At 38.1% G+C, this 26,416-nt stretch overlaps 1 protein-coding gene and 1 long non-coding RNA gene across 14 annotated transcripts in view; both read left to right on the top strand.

Annotated features, from left to right (window-relative positions):
- CEP152 (centrosomal protein 152) overlaps window positions 1-4,232 on the top strand; it is a 91,219-nt gene extending 86,987 nt beyond the window's left edge. For 9 of the 12 annotated variants that reach the window (XM_040492632.1, XM_040492630.1, XM_040492631.1 and 6 more), the window contains one exon: window positions 2,884-4,232. In XM_040492632.1, coding sequence (XP_040348566.1) covers window positions 2,884-3,920 — 1,037 coding nt within the window. In that variant the 3' untranslated portion in view covers window positions 3,921-4,232. The remainder of the gene's footprint in view (window positions 1-2,883) is intronic. The other 3 variants (XM_040492638.1, XM_040492633.1, XM_040492629.1) reach the window with 2 other exon arrangements.
- A 2,238-nt stretch (window positions 4,233-6,470) lies between these two features.
- Window positions 6,471-16,829, top strand: LOC121041670 (uncharacterized). 2 transcript variants are annotated; one of them, XR_005795810.1, is made up of 4 exons: window positions 6,471-6,509; window positions 11,530-11,638; window positions 16,051-16,132; window positions 16,522-16,829. It is a non-coding gene; the product is annotated as an uncharacterized LOC121041670 (long non-coding RNA). The 2 variants fall into 2 exon arrangements; XR_005795809.1 differs by lacking the exon at window positions 6,471-6,509 and having other exon boundaries at window positions 11,484-11,638.
- The last annotated feature ends 9,587 nt before the right edge of the window (window positions 16,830-26,416 follow it).

The raw sequence follows: 26,416 nt of genomic DNA, 5'->3' as shown, positions 1-26,416 counted from the left end.
CGCACACACAAACATACACAGAAATGATAGTCACCCATAAAAAAATGAAATCTTCCCATTTGTGACAACATGAATGGATCTAAAGAGTATTGTAAGTGAAATAAGTCAGACAGGAAGACAAGTAATACATGATTTCACTTATATGTGGATTCTAAAAAGTAAAACACACGTACACAAACAGTAACAGTCTCACAAATACAGAGAACAAACTGATGTTTGCCGGAGGGGAAGAGGTGGGGGATGGGTGAAACTGGTGTAGGAGATTAAGAGGTACAAGCTTCCAGTTATAAAATAAGCAAGTCACAGGGATATAAAGTACAGGATAAGGAATGTAGTCGAGACTATTATAATAACTTTGTACGGTGATAGATTGTAATCACACTTACCGCAGTGAGCAGTGCATGTTCATAGAAGTGTTGAATCACTATGCTATATGCCTGAGACTAACATAACACCGCATGGCAACTGTACTTCCGTTTTTAAAAATACATAAATAATTAAAAAATAAAAAGTTAAATAATCGATGGACCAGAAGGTCTGAGAAATCCCTGAAAGAAAGAAATCCGTATAAGCCTGAAGATGGAAACCTCAATTCAAAACTGCCAGAAGAGGAGAGCTACAGGCAGGACCAATAGCAAAACTGTGCCACATACGAAGGCAGTATGTTGCAGGAGAAGTAGTATGCCTCGGGGATCCCAGTGAGGTAATGAGTTGGTGTTCGAGAGTAATAGTAACCAGGTGAGGTCACCCTCTTTATCATCCTTCTCCTTTCCCTTTTCCAGCCCCAGTATTGGGCTAGAGTAAGGGCAGCAGGAACAGAGTCTCAGAACAGGGCAAGGCTCTAGATGGCTAGTTATACTAAGGAGGAACTTACAGTCCACATGCCCCAAGTACCAAACTATTAGGTTTTTCTACCCTGCAGCTTCTTCCTTCTATTACACTCTCAACTATTTTAAACAAACAGATGCCATACTCAGAACATCTAAAAGATAAGCAAGCATTCACGGGAGCCTGGGTGGCTCAGTTGGTTGAGCACCCGACTTTGGCTCAGGTCATGATCTCACAGTTTGCGGGTTCGAGCCCTGCATTGGGCTCTGTGCTGACAGCTCGGAGCTCAGAGCCTGGAGCCTGCTTCAGATTCTGTGTGTGTGTCTCTCTCTCTGCCCCTCCCCTGTGCATGCTCGCTCGCTCTCTCTCTCTCTCTCTCTCTCAAAAATAAATAAACATTAAAAAAAATTTTTTTTTAAAGATAAGCAGTCAACAAAGAATCACCAAATATCTATAGAAAGCCAGCACCATGATAAGACACCTAACTCAAAAGAAGACAAGGCAAAAAACCCAACAGAACTTATGCCTTTGGAGACAGAATTAACAGAACAAACTAAAGCATCTGAGAGAATGTGAGATAGTATTCTCAAAAGGATGTAAGAGCATATTGTATAATATGCTAAGAAGTTTACTGTTTTTAAGGAAAAGATATAGTTACTGTTAACACCAGCCATTGCTAGAAAAATACAAGTTTAAGTATGTGTATTAAAATTTAAGGCTATGTTTCCGATTCTGTGTCTCCCTCTCTCTCTGCCCCTCCCCCGTTCATGCTCTGTCTCTGTCCCATAAATAAATAAAAACGTTGAAAAAAAATTTTTTAAAAAATAAAATTTAAGGCTAACCAATAGAGAAATAGAATATATACCTTTCAAGGTAGTAGGAGAAAAACTCAGAATAAAAGGTTTTCAATCTAACAAAATCACGAAAGAGGCAAAATACAACTAGAAAGCTTTGGTAAATAGAAACTTACTGTAGCGTAAAACATCAGTAATCACCCTAAAGGTGAGTAGTTTAAACTCACTTATTAAAAGACCATAATTTTCATTTTTTAAAAATCCAGACATATGTTCTCTCTATGAGAACAACATCAAAAATTCAAAATGAAGGAATGGACACTAATTTGCCAAGCAGTGATATGTTGATAGTAGATAAATTATAGAGTTAAATACAATATTAAGCACATTATAGTTCACATTGAGAGGGATTAAAGTGACAGTTGATAATGGTAAAGAAGACTCCCAAGAACCTACAAATGGGTTCTTTCTGCTCATGATAAAATAGCTTTAGAATATATAAAGCAAAAGCTGATGGAAATGGGTGAAAAAATTGATAAATTTCCAGTCACACTGGGAGATTTTGAACCTATCTGTGGGGAAATGGGGTTTTTGAACTTCTGGAAAGCTTGAAGCAGAGATTGTTCAAAAATTCACAAGTCTGATATTGGTAGTCATTCTTCAAAACACAAAGATTGTGTAAATTCGAGAATGGTGATGTGAACCTTGGGTATTAATGATTTGGGGCAATTGTGTGAATGTCCCCAGTGGAAGCAAACCCTTTCCATGCTGTAGGGACCAAGATACTCTTTTCTGAGATATGCCTCTGATTTTATGCTATGTGGCTGCTTTGCCTCAGGTCAGATTTAGTGTCTTAGCTAGTGTGTGTGTGCTGGGGGGAAGGGGGGGTGGGGGACGTGGTGGGGGGCAGGGGTGTGGTATGCTTATGTAGTTGTTGAGTGTTGGGGTTTCTTCTAGCAAAATGTCTTCATCAGAACAGAATTGGAAACTTGCAGTTGGCTCCTGAAATGCTAGAATATCTGTTGCAGGAAATAATAGATCAGATGCACAACAATAATGTCAGATTTCAATAACAACTACCTAACTTTATTCAATGCAGATTTGTAAAACAATATTTTTAAATGTCCAGCATTGATGTATTTTCTTTGATGAAAATACATACATTCTTTGGAAATACATGAAAACATAATTTTTTCCTCCCCTTTCAATGTTAACTTTATCCTAATTTTGTTTTCGCCTAATTTTGTTCCCTCGTATGTAGTAGTAGTACCTCTGACTTCGGAGATGATGACGGGAGTTGAAAAATCAAAAGGAAATGATGTGAATCAGAATACAGGGCATCATACTGAAAGCAAATCAAACAGTATACAAAGTATTCCCAGGAGTACATGTGACCAAGTTCCTAAGAGAAGGGCTGCTTGTAACCTACGACGGCGGTTAGCGGATGCAGAGCATGGCGATGTAAAGCACATGGGTTCCAAAGAGTCACAATCAGACTCTCAGTTTGGGGAAAACACTTACAAACATCTAGACATTTTGCCAAATGATGTTTCTCCTGAGTTTGTTCCATATGAAGGTGAAAAAGGCTTTGTTTTGCACAAGAAGAAAGACCGCAGTGATACTGGCTCTGAATCACTTCAGCATTCAGCTACATACCCCTTTCTTGGATCCTTCGGAAGTAAATCATCACCTAGGTACACCCCTAGTCTTTCCGAATCTGGATCCACACATACAACTTTCCGAGGTCCTAATGAAAGACTCGGTTTAAAAGTATACAAGTGCAATCCACTAATGGAAAGTGAAAATGCTGCATCTGAGAAAAGTCAACGTTTGGGTGTTTGGGAAACTCCAGTAAAGGATGGAGGGGACTTTGATGACTCCGTGGGCTGGCGTTCCAACAGTGCCACTTTGCCCTGCGACAGTCACGAAGTGTCATTTTTACATGGTAGACCACAAGAAACTCTGGATATACCAGCTGAATCTGTTAATTTCCAACACTCGTCAGCAGCCGGTTGTCTTTCAGATACAGAGAAAAATGGTATGATTTGTCAACCAGTGAGACGTCAGAGTGGTCACACTTCAGACCTGTCAGAAGAAACCCTGTGTTCCCAGCCAGAGATCAATATGACTCTGAGACACACCCCTCATCATAAGGCTGATCTAGTAAAGTCAGATTTCCAAAAACTGAGCAGTACAGCACCTTCATCAGTGTGTCGGCAGCCTTTGAGAAAATTGATTGCTCCTCTGTCTAGCCAACAAGATAGTGGTTTTGATAGCCCCTTTGTCAATTTGGACTAACTGTTGTACAGTATTTAAGAAGAATCATTGATATATTGACAAGAAAACTGGAAGGGAAGACTTCGTACTGGAAAAATTGTGGGCTCTATCTATTTTGAGATGTTTTAATAACATCTATCATATGAGCAAAGTATTCTTATAAAATTACTTGAGATATTAATGGTGCCTCAATCTTCCAAAGGCCTGATGATGTATGTGTAATCTGCTTCTTTGTGGTGCTTTATATGTGGTTGCCAAACCATCTATTTTTATACTTACAAATTAGCTTTCTGTGCAATGTTACATTATTTAAATAAACTTGCATATGGTCTATAGAATTGTCACGGATTCTTTTGTAATTACAGAAACGTTATATTGGCATGTTTGAAATTCACCCAGAATAAGATATGAATCTGGATGATATGTATGTATGGCCAACCAAATTTAATGTTTGTAATGAGCCACATTTAATGGAGCTGTAGATCTACTCAACATGCTTTTGAGTGGAAATAGCTACTCCAAATTTTGATCCTTGCTTGCAGTTAGTGGAAAAGAAGTATTTCAAGAATTGCCACAAAATATAATTGTGTCCTGATTTCATTATTTAAAATATTAATCTGAATTTTTTTTTAGCTGACATTTGCATTACTTCAAATCTCCTGTGACAGCCAGAGACTGTCTTTGTCTTTTATGGTTTTACAGCCTTTCTTTCATCTGAAATATTACATTTTAAAAATCAAAATAAACATCGTCTTCTAGCAAAAAATTTCAAAGTTTTAGATTTTTATGTTCATTTATAGTACAGAATTGGCTAACTTATTAATGCTGTGGGCAGAAAGTTGTAATTTTTTTTAAATTTATTTAAATTCAAGTTAGTTAATGTACAGTGTGGTATTGGTTTCAGGAGTAGAACCCAGTGATTCATCATTTACATACAACACCCAGTGCTCATCCCAACAAGCGCCCTTCTCAATGACCATCACCCATTTAGCCCGTCCCCCCATCCGCCCCCCCTTCCAACAACCCTCAGTTTGTTCTCTGTATTTAAGACTCTCTTATGGTTTGCCTCCCTCTCTGTTTTTATCTTATTTTTCCTTCCTTTTCCCTGTGTTTATCTGTCGTGTTTCTTAAATTCTACATATGAGTGAAATCATATATTTTTCTTTGCTCTGACTTATTTCGCTTAGTATAATACACTCTTGTTCCATCCATGTTGCAAATGGCAAGATTTCATTCTTATTGATCGTTGAATAGTATCCCATTGTATGTGTGTGTATATGTATGTACACACTACATCTTCTTTATTCATTTGTCAGTCGATGGACATTTGGGCTGTTTCCATAATTTGTCTCTTGTTGATAGTGCTGCTATAATCATTGGGGTGCATGTGTCCCTTTGAATCAGCGTTTTTGTATCCTTTGGAAAAATACCTAGTAGTGCAATTGCTGGGTCATAGGGTAATTCTATTATTAATTTTTTGAAGAACCTCCCTACTGTTTCCAGAGTGACTGTACCAGTTTGCATTCCCAACACTGCAAAAGGGTTCCCCTTTCTCTGCATCCTCACCAGCATCTATTTTTGCCTGAGTTGTTAATTTTAGCCCTTCTGAGGTGTAAGGTGGTATCTCGTGGTTTCGATTTGTATTTTTCTGATGATGAGTGACGTTGAGCATCTTTTCATGTGTCTGTTAGCCATCTGGATGTCTTCTTTGGAAAAGTGTCTATTCATGTCTTTTGCCTATTTCTTCACAGGATTATTTGTTTTTTGGGTGTTGATTTTGATAAGTTATTTATAGGTTTTGGATACTAACCCTTTATCCAGTGTGTAATTTGCAAATAACTTCTCCCTTTCTGTCAGTTGCCTTTTAGTTTTGTTGATTGTTTCCTTCACTGTGTGGAAGCTTTTTATCTTAATGAGGTCCCAGTAGTTCATTTTTGTTTTTATTTCCCTTGCCTCCAGAGACACGTCTAGTAGGAAGTTGCAGCAGCTGAGGTCAAAGAAGTTGCTGCCTGTTTTCTCCTCTAGGATTTTGAAGGTTTCCTGTCTCACATTTAGGTTTTTATCCATTTTGAATTTATTTTTGTGTATGGTGTAAAAAAGTGGTCCAGTTTCATTCTTCTGCATGTCGCTGTCCAGTTTTCCCAGCACATTTGCTGAAGAGACTGTCTTTTTTTCCAGTGGATATTCTTTGCTGCTTTGTCAAAGATTAGTTGGCTATACATTTGTGTGTCCATTCCTGGTTTCTTTTTTCTGTTCTATTGATCTATGTTTCTGTTTTTGTGTCAGGACCATACTGTCTTGATTAAAGCTTTGCAATACAGCTTAAAGTCCTGAATTGTGATGGCTCCAGCTTTGGTTTTCTTTTTCAACATTGCTTTGGCTATTTGGGTTTTTTTCTGGTTCCACACAAATTTTAGGGTTGTTTGTTCTAGTTCTGTGAAGAATTCTGGTGTTATTTCGATAGGGATTGCATTGAATGTGTAAATGGTTATAATTAAGCTTGTAACACTAAACTATGCAGAAATGAATGACCACCTAAATACTTTTGTTTCTATATGAATTTTTTTTCAGATTCCTAGAGATGGATATGCAAGTTTTCAGTGAATGCAAGTACGTCTTGAAAACATTTATTATAGCTTTCCTTCATATCTCTTACCCTGAACTGTATTCTGGACTGTGTTTGTGGGTTGATTGCGTGCATTTTTTTTTTTTAACCAGACTAAGTTGGGTAGTGGTTGGATGGATGGATGGCAAGGTTTATCATCTTCCTGCTTATAACCATCTCTAAAAGCAAGAGCCTAGAAGTGAACCTTCCATAGGGTTGAAAAGCACTGTCACCTGAATTGCTGACCAGATATAGATAAGCCTCCAAATTAGTCCCGGGTTTCAGAGCTTGTGTTAACATGAGCTGGAGGAAGGAACACACCATCTATTCAAAGTCTCACTTGTGTTCCTGGAGACCCAGTGCCGTTTTTCCAACAGTTGGGGTGTCTCCTTTCTCATTCTGAGAAAACCCCTAAACCATGTTTCATGTAGATTTGTTTGGTGATTGATGGTTTTAAACTCTGGATATAATTGAACTGAAAATCTAGCTCACTGCTTACCTACCTTTTCATCTTGGTTTAAAAAAAATTTTTTTTTAACATTTATTTATTTTTGAGACAGAGAGAGAGCATGAACAGGGGAGGGTCAGAGAGAGGGAGACACAGAATCTGAAACAGCCTCCAGGCTCTGAGCTGTCAGCACAGAGCCCAACGCGGGGCTTGAACTCACGGACCGCGAGATCATGACCTGAGCCGAAGTCGGACGCTTAACCGACTGAGCCACCCAGGCACCCCTCATCTTGGTTTTAAATCATTGTCACACATCTCCATTCTAAACATCAAGGTTGGAATTGGAAAAAATGCTTGGTTTCTGCTTTTTTCATGGTATCCTTAAACTTTTTGACGTCCATAATTTCAATAGGATTTATCTTATACCCTCTACACACAACCACCAATGAAGGTTTGTATTGATTAGTATGCAAATGAAGGGACTACACAGCCAAGCTACGACTGTTAATTTACATTAATCTGAAGGGTGATGTCAGAATATAGAGGGCGTTGGAGACTCATAGATGTCCTACTTCTTCGTGGTGCTTAATCTGTTTTATATGTTTCTGGATTTTATTTGCTAATAGTGACTTAAGGATTTTCATGTGAAATCCCACATGGGATATTTGTCTCTAGTTTTCTTGTGATATTTTTGTCTTGCTTTGGTCAAAGGGTAATAGTGGTCTCAGTGAATGAGTGGGAAAGTTATTTTCCCCCGGTTTTCTGAAAAAAAAAAAAATTGTGTAAAATTGGTTCTTCTATAATCCTTTTAATTTGGGTTGTTGTTGATGTCGCGTCTTTCATCCCTGTTTTGGTGTTCTATGTCACCTTTCTTTTTTTCTTTGCTTAGCTATAGGTTTACCAATTTTGTTGATTATTTTTCCCAAAAAACTTTTGGTTTCTTTGATTTTCTTATTGCTTTTCTGTTTCCTATTCCATTGATTTCTTTCCCCTCTGATCTTTGTTTCCTTCCTACTGCTTGCTGTAGATTTAATTCATTCTTTGTCTACTGTTAAAGTGGAAACTTAGATTATTGATGTGAAACCTTACTTTTCTAATATAGATATTTCAACTTCTGAATTTCCCTCTAAGCACTGCTTAAGCTGTACCTCATAAATTTTGATATGTTGTGTTTTTGTTTTCATTTAGTCAAAATATTTTCTAATTTCTTCTTTTTTGAAACTATGGGTTATTTAGGAATGTGCCACTTTGTTTCCATGCATTGGGTATTTTCTGAATTTATTTGTTTATTTTTAATTTATTTGTTGGAGAATAAACTCTGAATGATTTGAGTCCTTTCAAAGTTTTTGAGACTCCTTTTATGGGCTAGCATATGGTCTTTGCTAGAGAACCTTTCTTTCACATTCATCTGAAAAGAATACATATTCTCTCATTTGGTGGAGTGTTAAAAAATGTCAAGTCAAGTTGGTGACAGTGTTACTCAAGTCTGCTATAGCCTTGCTGATTTTCTGCTTGCTTGTTCTGTTAGTTACTGAGAGTAGAACATTTGTAATTTCTAACTATAATTGTTAAATTGTCTGTTTTTTCTTTTCAATTCTGTCAGTTTTTACTTCATGTATTTTGGGGCTGTTTTTAACCATATATACCTTTATATTTGGTTTGTCTTTCTGGTGTATTGACCTTTTATTATTATAAAATGTCTCTCTTTGTCTCTAATGATACTTCTTGTCTTAAATTCCATTTTGTCTGGTATTAATACAGCCTTTTCAGTTCTCTTATAACTGCTTATGTGGCGTATATTTTTTTGTCCTTTTCCTTTTAACCTATTTGTGTCTTTCAATTTGAAGTGGATCTTTGGTAGTCTGCATGTTGTTAGATCTTGCTTCCCCACCCCCCCACCCCCCCCCACCACACACCACACACACATATAGTCAGATAAGCTTTGCTTTTGGATTGGAGTATTTCAGTCCATAAAAGTTAATAAAATTATGGTTGGCTTTACATGTGCCATTTTGCTATTTGCTTTTCTCTATATCTTATGTCTTTTTTATTATTGGATTACTCCTGTACTCCTTATTTTGTATTAAACATGTTTATTAGGGCATGCGCCACTTTAATTACTCTTAAGTTTTACTATTTTTTAAGTCATTTTCTAAGTGGTTGTTGTAGGTATTACAATAGGCATCTTAACTTATTACGACTACTTCAGATTAATATTGACTAACTTCTGGTACTTTGTTCCAGCATAGTTGTATTTCCTTACCCTTCTTTTGTGCTATTAATTGTCATATATATTACATTCATATTTTATTTCATATATATATATATATACACACACACATATACATATATTTATATCCACACAATATAATTATAATTATTGCTTTATACACTGTCTCCTAAAGAATTCAAGAGAAGAAAAGAGGCTATATATATATATGTATACACACACATATAAAAGAATATGTATGTTTAATATTTATTGTTTCTGCTGCTGTTCATTTTTTCCCACGGATTCAGGTTACCAAGTCTGTCGTCATCTCCTTTCATCTAAAGGACTTTTTTTTTAGTGTTTCACATAAGTATGCCAACAACAAATTCTCTCAGCCAGTCTTTATTTTGGAAAATACTTCAAGTTAATTTTTGAAGGATAGAGTTTGATGGATTTAGAATTTTTGGTTGCCACCAGCACTCCTCACGTCCACCCCACACTTTAAATAGTTCTTTTCCCTGCCTTAGGGCCACCATTGTTTTCCTGTTTGTGATGAGTTGTTTTTCTCCTGCTGCTTTTAAAATTTTCTCTTTGGCTGTCAATGGTTTGAGCACTGTATGTCTAGGTGTGCATTTGTTCTATTGAAACTACTTGGGGTCTGTTGAGATTCAGGGATTTGTATATTAATATTTTTATCAAATTAGGGTTTTTTTAAATCATTGTTCTTTTATTATTTTCTCTGCCCCTTTCTGGGGTCCTTAGGTATATTGATACCCTTGGTGCTGTGCCACAGGTCTTGGAGGCTCTGTACATATTTCTTCAATTGTTATTATCTTGTGTTTTAAATTGGATAAAAAATTCCTGTCTAGGAATTTTCAGTTACTGTTTTTGACTCTAGAATTCTCATAGATTCTTTTTAATAAGAGCTGGGTATTTTTTTTTTTTTTTTGAGATTCTCTGTTGATTTACTGTCATATTTATTTCCTTTAAAATTTTTTTTAACATTTTATTTATTTTTGATAGAGAGGCAGAGCACAAGTGGGGAAGGGGCAGAGAGAGAGGGAGACACAGAATCCGCAGCAGGCTCCAGGCTCTGAGTTGTCAGCACAGAGCCCCATACGGGGCTCGAACTTACAAAACCGCGAGATCATGACCTGAGCCAAAGTCAGACGCTTAACCGACTGAGCCTCCCAGGTGCCCCTGTCATATTTCCTTTTAAGTCTTTAATCATTGTTCCCTTTAGGTTTTTAAACAAATTTATAATAGTTGCTTTGTAGTCCTTTTTTCTTATTGTGGTATGGACATTTAACATGAGATCTATGAACAGTTATTTAAGTGCACAATACAGTATTGTTAACTATAGGCACAAGGTTCTACAGCAGATGTCTAGTACTTAATCATCTTGCATAACTAAAATTGTATACCCGTTGAACAGCAACTCCCCATTTCTTCCTCCTGTCAATGACCATTCTCTCTGTTTCTATGAGTTTGACTGTTTGAAATATCTCATCTGTGTAGAATCATGCAGTGTATGTTCTTCTGTGAGTTATAGTCTTTACTCATTAAATTCAACATCTGAACACATAGTTTCTCTTGATGGTTTTTTTCTTGAATATGGGTCACACTTTATTTTTTTTTTATATGCTTCACACATTTGTTGAAAACGAGATATTATGTAACATAGTATAGCAACTCCAGATTTGACATTAGTTCCCCTGACGGTTGTTGCTGCTTTTGTTGTTATTGTTAATTTGTTTGCTTTGTAATTTGCCTGGACTTAATCTGAAAAATCTCTCTCCTGCCATGTGTCTGCTGATTTCTCTGCTCAGTTATTTTAGTTTGTAGTTTTAGTTTTTGAGCCTGGCTCTTTTAGAGGATGCCCCTACATATCTATAGTTGAGTGGTCATCCAATGGTTAGTCAGAGATTGTAGTCAAAAGCCTTAAGTCAGTAGATCTGTCCTCTCCTGATGTATCTGTAGGTGTATGAGGTATGCATTCCAAGTTCAGGCAAGTTTTTTTTGGTCTTCCCCCACTTTTACTCCCCCCTGAGCCTTCCCAGGTCTTGTGACATGTGTTCACCCTCTCTGTCAGCCCAGGGATATGTGGAGAGCTTAGGCCCTTTAAATCTTCCTTATATATGCATGCAGCCTTCTGCTCAGTTACAGATATGCAGAGAGCATATTTAGCCCCTCATTTGCAGTCTTCTTGCTAATTTTTTCGTTAGTCTGCTGGATTCAAGTCTCACATGGGACCATAATCTCAGGCAAGCTGAACTATGCACCTTTTTTTTTTTTTCCGTCCCTCTAACTTTCCTGTTTTTACTAACAATACCACTGGGTATGCACTTCTTGCCTTCCACTCCAGATCCGGTGAGCCCACCCTGGAAGAGGAACTGTTAGTTTTCACTGCCATCCCTGTCCTGTTAGCATTACCCACCTTATCAAGCTGGAAAGGAAAATGGAAATAGCCCCAGGTAAGAATGCCTCAGAGTCTCCTTTTCAAGTTGTTATTTCCCTTTTGTTTATTTCCAGAGCCCTGAAAAGGTGGTTTTTGACTATCTTTTTTTCTAGTGTTATAGTTGCTTTGGGGGGAGGAGAGGAACTGTTGGTATCTTACTCTCCCAGAAGTTCTCTTATTTTTATCTATTCTGCTAAGTTCTTTTCTATGTACTAATTTTTCCTTAATGTTATCTTGAAAATTTGTTATCTTGAAAAACTTTATAATCCATAGAAAATAAGCACCTGTATATTCTTCATTTATATTTACCAATCGTTAGGTTTCTACATTTGCTCTATATTTATTTGTAAATATACACACATGCATATGTGTAATTTATGTGTTTTCTCTTAACTATGAAAGTTAGTTGCAGGCACCATGACTATTCATCATCAAATACTCAAGAATGCATCTCCTAAGAACAAAGACATTTTGCTACATAAATACAGTTGTCATATTTAAGAAATTGTATATTGATAAACATAAACACTATTTAAATTCAAACCGCTCCAATTGTCATAATAATGTGTGATAACATTTTTTTTTAGGTTTTTGTTGTTCACCTTCAAACCAAGGGCTCGCTGATTTTCTTCCATTATGAAAAATATTCAGCCATTAAATTTCATTCACTACATTTTTACAATGTGTAACAATTGCTTCTTTAATGTTTTAAGGGAATATAGCACTTACCAAAACAGATGAGTTTTATCCTCATAGCTCTCATATTGTAGTCGGGAGAGACAGTTAATATACATAATTTATGGAGTATGTTAGAGGCTGGTAAATGCTATGGAGAAAACTCAGGTCAGGCAAGGGAAAGGAGGAGTGATAGAGAGGTGGTCACGAGTTTAAATGGAATAGTGGGGGTAGATCACACTGACATGGTAACATTTGGGTGAAGAATTGAAGAAATTGAATATAGCTTCACCATTTCATATATTCTCTGCTTCAGGAAGTCTCATTAAACATAACCTCATTCTCTGTGTCTCTTAGTTGTTCTTTTGTATATTTTTATCTGTGTCTCTCATGGAATTCCTCAGGGTGGTCTTCCGGTTTGCTAACTCTTTGTGTATTCCATTTATGGAGTTTTTAATTTCACGCCCAGAATTTCTGGTGTATGTACCTATACTTTTTGTGTAATTTCTGCTTATTTTGTTTAGAAATCTTTTCAGAGACAGTACATGTGTGAGCAGGGGAGGGGCGAGGACAAGGGAGAGAGATTGAGAATCCCAAGCAGGCTCTATGCTCAGCACAGAGCCTGACGCGGCGCTCAATCCCATGATGCTGGGAATCATGACCTGGGCCGAAACCAAGAGCCGGAGGCTTAACCAACTGAACCACCCAGGCACCCCTTGTTTAGTAATTTTTTAAAAATAGATTCTATTTCTATTTTTAGGACTTAAAAATACTTAAGGTTACTTCTAGGGTAGTTATTGATGTCACTTGGGAGTGAGGTTCTATCCAAATTGTTAACTTTTATTACCTTTCATGGAATTCATTTCCCCATGTGTATGTAATTCTAGCTTGTGGTATAACACTGAAGATGACGTTTTTTTTCTTCCTTCTGAGTTCTCTCCATCCGCCCTGTCTAGATTTTTGTGGTTGCCTCTGCCTGGCCCCGTGTTTCCCCAGTTCGGGAGCAGGTGTCACATAGGTGGTTTCTGGTCCATTAGGGGTATCCTCAATGCAGTTACTGAGCCAGCAGGCAACTTGGCCACAAGGCTCTGTCTGTATCCTCCAGGCTCTCTAGGTACATAGTTTGTATATAAGTGGTGGCCTCAGGCAGTGATTGTTGTTTTCAGTCACCCTGGGCTAAGGGAGCTCTCCCTCGGTTACTAGTTTAAATAGTTAGCTTTACCTTTCTCCACTTTAGGTAGGACACTTGTAATCCTTGATACTCTGGAGAACTCCTGGCCACCTGTACTACTTTTGGATCCAGAACAGGTGAAACCTTACTTTTCAGGTCCTCAGAGATACATTGGTTTTTAATATCTTGTCTTTTGATTTTTTTCCATCGCTGCTGTATGTCGGCAGACGTTGAATACTCCCCACGTATTAATTTACAATGCCATCAATGACTGAAAATCTGCTTTGCTATAAATTCTGTGACCTTTGGCTATTTTCTTAGTGTCTCTGGGTCTCAGTGTCTGCTATTAAGATTGAGGCATGTCTCACGACTAGTTGATGATTTGGGTAAATTAGATCTAAGGGTGTATGAAGGGGAGTAGTGGGAAAAACAGCTGGAAAGGTAGATTGAGGCTAGATCATGGGTGGCCCTGAATGCCAAAGCAAAGAATGAGAAATTCGGTTCATTGAAAATGGAGAGTTACTGAAGGTTAGGTAGCATGATGTAGAGAGATTAGTGAGACCATGCTGCAGGAGGGCTTGGAGGAACAGAGGAAATAGGCAGGAAAGCCAGGAAGATGATATCTTGGTACAGATAGACAGGAGCCAGTGGTTGTGACTGTGAAGAGGTGACAAGATTGAGAAGAGTACGGCAGTAGGTTTAACAGGACCTGCTGCCTGATTGAATGCAAGATCAAGGGAAAGAGAAGCACCAAAAGGGGTTTTAGAACCTAGGTGATTGTGAAGATTATTGTTCCATCTACACGTATTGAGAAGTCAGGAAGAAACGAGGACACGGTGCTTTTTAGTGGTTGTGCCTTCCATTGAATACTGCAATGCCCAGCCCTTTGATGGGCACACATTAATGATGATAATTACTTTGCAGACACTAACTTCATGCTGAGTGTTGTGTCCAGCACTTCATTAGCTCATTTAATCCTCAGTACAGTCTTTTGAAGTAGGCTCCATATGGTCATTTTTTGGATGAATGAAATTTGAGGCTTTATGGTCATTTTTTGGATGAATGAAATTTGAGGCTTAGAGGGGTTAAATATTTTGCTCAAGTTTAACACAGTTGACATGTGGAAGAGCCAGAAGGGTCACACGCAGGACTTTTTTTTTTGTTTGTTTAATAAATTTCACTTAAAATAGTTACAGATTTACAAAAAAAAAAAGTTGCAAATATAGTATAGTCAGTCACCATATACCGCTCACTCAGATTCCTCTATTGTTAACATCTTCCATTTGCCCCACCTAAGGAACTGATTTCATCTAGGTCTTTTTACTTTTTTTACTCGAGAGTCCAAATACTCCTAATCCCTCTACTGTCTTTATTTCACTTGGCTTATGGGTGAGCTGGAATTTATTGTAAAGGAGATTTCTTTCCTTTTCCCTCTCCTCCTCCTCCTTCCCTATGCTCCCAAGAAGGAAAATGAGTTCAGCAGGCTTCTCCACATGTGAAATCAGTTTAACTCGCCTTCTTCGTAGGATGTAGGGGGGAAAAAAATAGCTTTTATTCTTTAATGGAGGTTTATGGAATAGGACATTATGTGGAAGTTATTTTGCAACCAGGAATTCACCAACACAACCGAAGAACCTATAATACAATAGGACCATTTTTTGTAATTTTAAAATTCAACCAGTAATGGTTCATCTAAAAAGAAAAAAGACATTTAGGAATTTCCTAGCAGTAAATATGCCATTCTAAAACTTCTTGATATTATTATAACAACATTTTTCCTCAAGGACCAGGACAGCAAATTAATTAGAAATCAAAATGGCAAATGTCATTAAAGAGAAATTTGATTTTTAAAAATAATATAAACGGAATGGCTTCTCCTATAAAGTTCGGCAATAATACAGAAACTTTGAGATCAAATTAAATTTTGTATTTAAAATGTCTGATGAATAAATTGAATAGAACCGACAAAAATGTGGTTTTTAAAATTATTTTTGTTTTGATTCAGGCATAGTCCTTGTTTGAAAGATTTTGTCTCCTCACAACAAAGTTGATTTCACAGTTTCATTAATCATGTTGTGTACATAATGTACTAGACCAAATTCTGCTTCCTGTATTTCCCCAATCCTTTGAACTCCAGGAACAGTTCATTTTATAAGAACAGAGGGTGAACCCAGTTCATGCATGATCACAATGGCTCTATAGGTATTAATGGTTTCATTGGTTGCCAGTTTTTCTGGATATTTTTGTACAATATGGTGCAATTTCACAATCTACCCTGCAAAGTCTCTAGCAAGACTTTGTTCATTAAACAGTTACTTTGGTTCTTGGATGCTCAACTATTCACATAATGATGCTTTCTGATATTCCCATGAGTTCCAATCTCTGTTGTAATTGGTTAAAAGTTTTTCCAGATTCTCACCTGTCAGTTTTCTTAAGGTTTAGGCTATGTGTAAACACAAGTAATAGCATATGGTTTTTGGGTGTCTATAATGGGCCAATTATCATAGTACTCTGTACATATACTTTTGTCCTCATCCTTCCAACAGCCTTTCAAAGTAGATGTTTTTATCTTCATTTTACAGTGGAGAAAGAAATGAAGGGGCTTACGGAAGGACTCTCACGCAGCTGAGCAAGTATCCAGAGTGGCGGTGGGATTACTTTAAGGTGGCTATGAACCCAGATGTTCACCAAGCATTGTCCATAAACCTAAACCATATATATCTCTAACACTGATGCTGCTTCTTTCCCTGAAAATATATGTAGATGCTGCTGTATCATTGATAAGAGGCCTGTGTACTAAAAGTGGTTAGGAGTTATTGCACTGTCCTAAAGAGATGCCTTTTTAAAACCAGATTAGGTCTGTGCTGCATAGCCCCAATCCAGTTAGTGCAAACCATGCTTTTCTCAGGTTAGAATAATGAGGAAGTGATTAGGATCAAAGATGGTTTGAATCTATTACATCACTTGCCAGGGAGCCTAGATTCCACATCCAAAAAATAGGGATATGTTGACTGTGTACACAACATTATCACCCACTTCTTTTTTCTTGGCAGAATGTGTCTGTTCCTTTCCCGCAAGATGCTGTCCCTACTGAAGAGCTAACTCATGTTTAGCATGAGCTAAGTACATTGGCCCCAATTCCTATTGCCAGTGATTGGTTTAGGATGGGCATATGACTCAGTTCTGGACAATATGATAAGAGAAGGGCTGGAGGGCTTTTGGAAAATATTCCTCCCTAAATGGTATCTCCTACATTGGAAAGAACTGATGTACAATGACAAATATGTAATGTCTAGATCAGTGATGAGAGCCACTTTCTAGATGTCCTACCTAATAAAAGCAATTTATCTTCTTCAAGTCATCTCCTGAATAAATATTGTATGAAGTTTATTTTCAAAGCCCTTTTCCTTGGAGCAAATCAAAATATTTCCATGTTTTTGCCCACTCCAAAACAAAAATGAATAACAGAAGAAATGCTGAACATGCCCCAAATCAGAATATGTAAGGTTAACCTAAGAGGCTTCCTTAGAAGAAATGAAAAATTTTGTTGTTCTTGGAGGAAGTCTTCAAAGATTTTAGAGCCAAACACATATGGGTATGGGCAGTGTTGGGGGGCGGGGGGGGGTTGGGGCACGGGTAATGGAGTACGATGGTCAAGGAAGAATTCTTGAGATGTATAAACTCAGTAAGTTTATTTAAGTAGCGCAGGGACTGGACCCACAGGCAGAAAAGGCTGCATTTTTGCTGTGTGAAGCTGGTGGTTATATGTTTAGTGCTCAAGGGGGAGGGAACATGCAGGGAGTATCAGAACATAAATGTCTTCTTCTAATCTCTACTCATAAAACTACTTTCGCAAGATTTTTCTGGTGCTTATCACTTAGTTCAATATTAACTATTGGTGAGATGTACAGGCAGTCACGAGACCCTTTAAGAATATAGCAACCAGCACATATTTGACACTTATTGAAACTATGCAAGCTATAGGTCAGCCTTTGGAGCCAAAGGTGAACATTTTTCTGCTTCTGTCCCTCATCAGGCACCATAAGACTTAAAAAAAAGAAAAAAAAAGAGGTTTGTCTGTAAGTCCCTCAGAATAATTAACAGGTTGCCTTTTCTGACAAAATCTATGGCCAGATAGAAACTTGCAAGTTGAAAAATTTGGAATCGTCTGACTTCCCACAGCTGCCCAAGACCTCGAGCAAATAGCTGCTCTCCTCCCTCCTTCCATTAGCCTTTTTAGAAAGGTTGGGTCACAGTCTCCCAGAAAAGGTACAAAGATAGGTGACAGGCCAAAACTCAATGCCAGACCTAGCTCTCAAGATGTCCCCTCTACTGGAGGCTCAATTCAGAACACTCAGCTGGCCGAGAAAGGCTTCTAGAAATGGCAGAGTGATTGACATTCTTCAGTGCTCATTTTCCAGCAAGGACGAATATTTTATTATATAATGAAGAAGTTATGTCTCCTGGCACCCAAAGAACTGATCTACAATGACAAATGTGCAACTTATTAAACAAATTCCACTGAGCCTGCAACACATACTAGTTGTTTTGTCAAGACACGTAGTTGCTTTACCACCAAGAGCCCTTTCCTCAATAGTTCCAGCTGGCAAATCTCACTCTCATTCGGATCTGTTACTTTGTAATCACACAAAGCTTCTCTGTGGGTTTTTAAAATGCAAAATAATTTGATGTACTCTCATTCCCTTTTGCTGCCGTGATTCTAGAAACCATAGCTAATTGTTGAAGCGCAAACCCATAATGCGAGTTTCTTTGGAGGAAAACAGAGAGCCCCTCCACAACATCCGTCACATACTGCCTCCTCTGCACTGGTTGCAGCTTGCTTAAGATGCACATCCTATTCCAGATGGCCAACAGGCACATGAAAAGATGCTCAACGTCACTCCTCATCAGGGAAACACAAATCAAAACCACACTCAGATATCACCTCATCCAGTCAGAGTGGCCAAAATGAACAAATCAGGAGACTATAGATGCTGGAGAGGATGTGGAGAAACGGGAACCCTCTTGCACTGTTGGTGGGAATGCAAATTGGTGCAGCCGCTCTGGAAAGCAGTGTGGAGGTTCCTCAAAAAATTAAAAATAGACCTACCCCATGACCCAGCAATAGCACTGCTAGGAATTTAACCAAGGGATACAGGAGTACTGATGCATAGGGGCACTTGTACCCCAATGTTTATAGCAGCACTCTCAACAATAGCCAAATTATGGAAAGAGCCTAAATGTCCATCAACTGATGAATGGATAAAGAAATTGTGGTTTATATACACAATGGAGTACTACGTGGCAATGAGAAAGAATGAAATATGGCCCTTTGTAGCAACATGGATGCAACTAGAGAGTGTTATGCTAAGTGAAATAAGCCATACAGAGAAAGACAGATACCATATGGTTTCACTCTTAGGTGGATCCTGAGAAACTTAACAGAAACCCACTCTCTTAGAGTGGAAGAGAGCCAAAGCATAAAAGACTCTTAAAAACTGAGAACAAACTGAGGGTTCATGGGGGGTGGGAGGGAGGGGAGGGTGGGTGATGGGTATTGAGGAGGGCACCTTTTGGGATGAGCACTGGGTGTTGTATGGAAACCAATTTGACAATAAACTTCATATATTGAAAAAAAAAATGCATATCCTAAACAGAGATGCCTGCTTTCCATTTAAATGGGTATGCACTCCCTTTGGTCTGCAGTGCTCACTTAAGCTCGTCCAGAAAACTTGGCTCTATATGTTATTAGAGTTTCTCCTTTTCCCATAAGGCACGTGAGATGGATGGTTGTGCCAATATTGAGCATAATCACCACAGCCATTAAATTAATTGGCATAAATGATGTGTTTGCTGAGGAGAAAAAGAATCATAAGTGGAAATACCTCCATGGAGAGTATCACATCATTGGACTAATAGGTTAAGCTTTGGAGAAGCTTAGGAAAGAGATAAGGATAGCAGTGGCTGCCTACTCTATGTATTTTACTTATACTCAAAGACATGTTGCAGGTGTAGCAGATAGAATGATCAATATATCTGGTAAAAATTCCTGAGAGGGTTTATATTCTCAAATTTTTAATGTATACAAATAGTAAGTTAAACAGTACAAGAAGATGTACTGTGAAAAGCCTTCCCAGCTCTGATCCCCAGATCCTAGTTCTCTAACCTTAAAGCAGAATCTGTTATTCTGATCTGTGCACACAGGTGTATAAGTATATATAGCCCTTATTTCACGTAAGTGGTAGCATATATACCTGTTGTTCTATGCCTTACTTTTATATCAAAAAATTTAAAGCAAGTGTATGAACAAATTGTCATGCTTTTTTTACTAGTCAAAAACAGTGAAAACTGGATAAAAAAATGGGTTGTCACTTACAAGTATGGGGTGGTCCTTCACAGATAATTTATAACTGAAGTGTGAGGTGACCTTCTAGTGGGGACAGTCTTCCTTACCTGAAGAAGATGCAGACAACCTGGCAAAGAAGGACAAAGCTAAACATGGGTGTCCCTTGATATCTTTTCCTCCTTAGTGTCTCCTTCTGTCTCTTCCTCCAGATCTTTCCCTCTGTGCCTTCCCCAGATCACCCATCCTGCCTCCCTACCCCTTTTCTGTCTCTCCCTTCTTCTGTAAATCACTCTCTCAGTTTCCTGAATACTGCTCTTCCTTGCTTTTGAGTTCTTCCTTCTTTTTTTTTTTTTTTTTAAATTTTTTTTCAACGTTTATTTATTTTTCGGACAGAGAAAGACAGAGCATGAACGAGGGAGGGGCAGAGAGAGAGGGAGACACAGAATCGGAAACAGGCTCCAGGCTCCGAGCCATCAGCCTAGAGCCTGACGCGGGGCTCGAACTCACGGACCGCGAGATCGTGACCTGGCTGAAGTCGGACGCTTAACCGACTGCGCCACCCAGGTGCCCCAAGTTCTTCCTTCTTTAGTTGGAATGGAGGAGCTACCTGTGGTATGGAGGGTCATGAAAAGGACAGTAAGGGTCACAGCAGGCTGGGTCTGGAGAGGATGACACTGAGCTGGTGATGGTGTGGAGAAAGTAGCCCCGGGGCTGGAATCAAGACCACCTTCCATTGCCTTCTTTACCTGCTCAGCTGTAAGAAATAGTGTTATCAGTCAGGGCTCAATCAGAGAGACAGAATCAGTAGGAAGCACGGGTAGGTAGATTGGTAGGCAGATATTAAGGGATTTGTCACAAGGAATCTTCTTATGCAATTGTGGAAGCAGGATAAGCAAGTCCAGAATCTATACAGTAGGCAGTCAAGAAGGAAAGAACACAGGTGGGGCTGGAACTCCACCCCCATGGGCACAGGCTAAAGCTATTGTCCACAGGCAGGGTCTCTGTTTCTTGTAAGGCTTTCCAACCTATTACCAGAATAACCTCCCTAGTTTACTTTTCTGATTAGAGACTTCACTTAAATTTGCAAAAGTCCTAGCAGCACCTAGATTAGTGTTTGATAGAATGACTGGAAGGAGACATGTGAATGCAACAAAATTTGGCTATTTTCATTCTCCAATTCTTACACGAAAATATGTCTTAGAGCCCACCTTATCCAAAAACATACTAGAGAGGGAACTCTGGCTAATACAGTTTAACCCAAACAAATTGAAACACTACAAAGTCATCACAAATAGTTAATGTACTGGGTAGTTGCTGAGCAAATGCCCCAGTTCTTGCCAGGCCAGACTCATCTTGGAAGAACTCACAGCTAATTATTGCTTCACTGCTGCTTTTGTAGTGTCTTTAAGGAATGGCATGACTGGAAGTAGAACATTCCACTATGCCTTTACTCTGCCTCAAGAGCTCCTCAACTCTTTGACATAGCTCAAGGATCACTTATTGAAGGGGAAGATAACTTCTGTTAAAAATATGTATTTTCTTTTCCATGCCGGAATTGGGATACAAGCCAAAGCAGAGATGTTACAGAAATAACTTCCGGTCTCCTTGTACTGGAAATCTTTGGTTTGCTCCCCCAGACCCCCCTTTCATCCTTCTCCACCTTTTCTACTTTGGGGCTCAGACAGGTTTGGGCAGGTTTGAACTGTATCAACAGTGCTTCCTTCCAAACTCTTTCTGGCTTCCAGTTGGGTTTGGCCAATGGGTGGCATTTGCAGGACACAGGGGAAAGGGAATGAAGTCCAAGTGAATTAAACCCTGGCTCCACTCCTTAGTTCACCCCGGGGCTGCTTGTATCTCTTAACTAAAGGGAATGCTCACCTCAAGGCAGCTTCTCTCCTCGTGCTTCTTAAATCATACATGGTGAAGACCAGGTATGAGACAATTAGAATTTAAATTTGAATTTCAAATAAACAGTACTTTTTTAGTGTAAGTATGTCCCAAAGTTTGCTTGAGACTCACACTAAATATTTGTTTGTTGTTCATTGGAAATTCAAATTTAGCTGGGCTTCCTGTGTTCTAACTGGTAATCCTAGTCATTAATCTTTTCCCCCTGGCCAACACTCAAGTTAGAGCAATTAGAGTCTCTCTCTAGGATTTTATATATAGTAGTTGAAAGACAGAGATACTGTCTTTCTGGGATGATGTCAGTTTTAAGGTCCTTCATTAGCCAAATGAAAGAAACAGTATGCTATTAGGATTAAATATAGGGACTCTGAGATAGGAAGTAAGGAAAGGAGACTTGATGATGTATATACTTAACCTAATTTGAGTTGGATTTCTGTCTCCTAACCAGAGTCCTACAACATATATTGTGACTTTGGAAAGTACATAAATAGCTCCAGGTCATAAGGAAGTCAATTCATCAGTCTAGGATTGGTCCACCTGACTCCACAATTAATGATCTTCCTACTTTATCATTCTGCAACCACTGGGAAATTAGATACAGAACTCAAAGAACAAGTGGATGACTGGTTTCTCCTAATACCTGCCCTCTGAGCTGATTCTCCACTGAAGCCCCACCAGGGCATCACCTTTCTTTTGCCTCTGTCTTTTCTTCCCTTCCCCTGAAACTGGCTTCCTGAGAATAAGAACCAGAGGCCCAGATCTCCTTTTAAAACTCTACTCTGAAAGAGAAGAACATGAACTAATACATTAAAATTGTATTTCTTCAAAGTAAAAGTGGTCTTCTTCTAAGTAAAAGTATTAAACCAGCAGGACAGGGGTCTCTAATCATCTGTACCCTCACCTACGGAATCTTTCCCTCAGCCTTCAGGGTGTAAAGAACTTGAAAAACAGACAAGATTCTGAGGTCTCTTTAAATCTTGAACTACCCAAAGGATGAGAACACTGGGGTTCCTTTGGCCTTTCAGTAAGAATTAGTTGTCAGAATGAAGCATCTCTTCTTAATTAAGGATTAGGGAATCCTTTTGGTCACTGTAACTCAGTTGTAAATAAAAAGAAAATTAGAAATGTAATGGGCATACTTGTTATAAGGAACTTCTTTTGTTCCATTAGCTGTGGCCTTAAAGAGCACAGGACTCCCTAGCCACGGCTTGGACTTTATTCCACAGAGCAGAAGATTACTACGTGGAAATGGTGATTCCCTCACATCTTTGTATTTTAAAGCCATTAAGGGAGATTGATTGGAAACAATATGTATTAGGCAACAGTTGCAAATATAATTTATGCAGGATACCCAAGTTGAGTTGTGGTAAGCCCACGTCTAATGTTTTACTCCCCTCTAGTGGATTTTTTTTAATAGCACATGATACCCCGAGTTTGATATAGTATAGGAGGTTTTAGAGGAAAGAAGAATTTAAAAATGTGTTTAAAGCATGTTCAGGTTCTGTAGAATTTCTGTGCAGTTTTGTAGAATTTCAAATATTAAAAAAAAGTTCTGTCAGTTTCCTCATTTTGCAGGTGAAGAAACTAAGATCCAGAAAGGGAAAATGACTCATCCAAGATCACACAACTGGTTTCTAATAGATCATTTTATCACTAATGGCAATATTGAATGTGTAACCTTTGGTTCCCATGGAAATAGAAAGCCTATACTTGTCCAGATGTTAGTCAAATGAGGAAAGACTTATGCCTTAGAGGAAATTGGAAATCAAATTCAATAAGTGTTTTATTGACAATGAGTACTCTAGGAGGGGCAGGACTTGCACTGGGAAAGGAAGGCTAAGGGTTAATAAGGATGCCTGCTGATGAAAATAGCGAACATGCAAGCTCTAGTTTGGCTTCCTCTTGGTGCTGCTGATAGGTGCAGTAACCTGCTCAAAGGTGTCTTTTGGCTTAGAGACTTGACTGTTTCGTAGTCTGCATTCTTGCTGTGTGTTCCCACTTCATTTTCCTAAAACATTCACTATCATTCTCCAAAGCATTTCTACTTCCCCTTGTTCTCCATATAAATTTAAAGTCACATTTTGTTTTGTATGAAAAGTTTTGATTTGTGATAATGTGCTAACATAATTTAAAAATCCTTTCCCGGGGCGCCTGGGTGGCGCAGTCGGTTAAGCGTCCGACTTCAGCCAGGTCACGATCTCGCGGTCCGTGAGTTCGAGCCCCGCGTCGGGCTCTGGGCTGATGGCTCGGAGCCTGGACCCTGTTTCTGATTCTGTGTCTCCCTCTCTCTCTGCCCCTCCCCCGTTCATGCTCTGTCTCTCTCTGTCCCAAAAAAATAAACGTTAAAAAAAAAAATCCTTTCCCAATTATTAAAGTAACTCTTGTTCAATGCGGACAATATAGGAAAGTATTAAAAAGAAAATAACAGTTTCCCATAATGGGTGTTCATTTCAGGAGTGTCTGATTAAGCACTTGCTACACTGGTCCTCTCACAGACAACCCCTATAAACTCTGGGCAAAATAAATAAAAAAACAACCTGGAGGTAATGGAGGCTGAATAAAATTAAACAGATTATGGAGAGAAGTTGGCATTTGGAAGGAGAAAATGGCAGAGTGTGAGTTTTTGTTATTTATAGCTTTTAGCCTCAAGGCAGACCACATTTGACTCTATGGAGCAATGGCTATAGAAATGGCTGTAGAAAACCCATAGTGTTTCTGGCCTGAAGAATTAAAACAGAATTTGAAGCAATGAAAGCCACTGGAAAGTGAGGGAAGGGCAGAATCCTGGCAATGAGAAAGCCAGAGTAGGGAACCAAAAATTCTGCGTAAAAATCTGTTAAAATCTTTGCTGATTCCTAAACTCTGTATATGTGGGCCAGATTTTAAGTAGCTTAATTAAGGACAAAATAACTGAATTGAGATTTGGGCTAGCACCTAAGAGTTTACAGCTTAAGTCCAGCTAAGTTACTTACCTGCGAAAACAAAACAACAACATCAAACAAAAAGTAATACTCTTCAGAGAAATGTAACAGAATACAGTTTCCTCAGATAATGTTTACAACCAGGGTACATTCCAAAATTATTCAACATAATAGAAACAAAAAATTTATGATCTATTTTGGAGAAAGATGACAATAAACAAAGATAAAATCCAATATGATCCAGCTGTTGGAATTAGACAGTTTTATTTAAAAATTTTTTAATGTTTTTAAGAAAAAAAAACTTTTTTTGAGAGTGTGAGAGCACGCACAAGGAGGGTAGGGGCAGAGAGAGAGGAATACAGAGGATCCAAAGCAGGCTCCATGCTGACAGCAGAGAGCTCGATGCAGGGCTCAAACTTGTGAACCTCAAACTTGTGAACCTAAGCTGAAGTCAGGTGCTTAACTGACTGAGCCACCCAGGCACCCCTGGACAAGAATTTTAAAGCAACTCATTATAATTATGAACAGTGATGTAAAAGAAAATATGCTTATAATGAATGAAAAGATAGGATATTTCACCAAGGAAATAAACCATGAAAAGAATCAAACAAATTATTGAACTGAAAATTAAATTACCTGAACTACAAAATTAATCTGATGGGCTAACAGCAGGAGATGAGAGAAGAAAGAAGCACTGCACTTGAGGAAGGATCAATGAAATGATCGAATCTGAAGTACAGTGAGCAAGAACACTTAAACAGAATTTCAGGGATTTGTGGTTTAAATGCCAAAAGGTTTAACATATGTATTACTGGAGGCCCATAAGAAAGAGGAAGAAGCAAAGGGGACACAAAGAATTATTTTTAAAAATAATGGCCCAAATACTGCCAATTTGGTATAAATTATAAATTTACACTTCAGAAAATTTCAACAAACCCCAAATCAGAGCACAGTCAGAGCAGCCAGAGAAAAACAGTACATTACATATAGGGGAACAATGATTTTTTGAGCACTCAAGTTTCAGAAACAATGACAGAAGAAAACTGACATCTTTAAAGAACTGCAAGAAAAAAATTATAATCTGTGAGCTCCAAATTTATAGCAACAAAGATATTCTTTAAGAAATGAAGGCAAATAGAGACATTTTCAGACAAAAGAAAACTAAGGAAATTTAGATGTATGCATTTTTCAAAACTCCATGAATATACATTTTAGATTTGTACATTTTACTGTTTATGAATTTTACCTCAAAAGGAAAGTACTAAAATAGTATTAAGCTCTAGTTAATAATATTTATGCTGAAAAGTTTAAAAAGTGTACTGATGTCTGCTATTTATTGTGAGGTACATAAAAAGATTAATGTATAACTGGAGGAAGGAATAGATACGTGATAAAGCAAATATAGTAAAATATTATTGGTATAATCTAACTGATAGGTACATAGTTCACTGAAAAATTCTTTTAACCTTGCAATACATTAAAAGTGTTTATAAAAAATGTTGGAAATATATGATTAAAACTACACTTAAAAGATTTACATTAAGTATGCTCTACTTGATTTTTTTCAGTATAATGATGATATTTATTGCTGGTTTAAAGAGGACTTTACTCATGGCATAGGAACACTTTTCCAAATCCAACTGTAAAAATATAGGTTCTAGAAATATTCTTGACATAGAAGTGTCGTAGCTTGGATTGCTATAACAAAATACCATAGACTGGGTGGCTTAAATAACAATTTATTTCTCACAGTTCTGGAGGTTGGGGATTAGAGAT

The sequence above is a fragment of the Herpailurus yagouaroundi genome, unplaced genomic scaffold (genome assembly GCF_014898765.1).
Source record: "Herpailurus yagouaroundi ecotype Mexico unplaced genomic scaffold, PumYag 184, whole genome shotgun sequence".
Classification (NCBI taxonomy): domain Eukaryota; kingdom Metazoa; phylum Chordata; class Mammalia; order Carnivora; family Felidae; genus Herpailurus; species Herpailurus yagouaroundi.
Note: the sequence above shows the minus strand (reverse complement) of the source record. Positions and strands in the feature narration are given on the sequence as shown.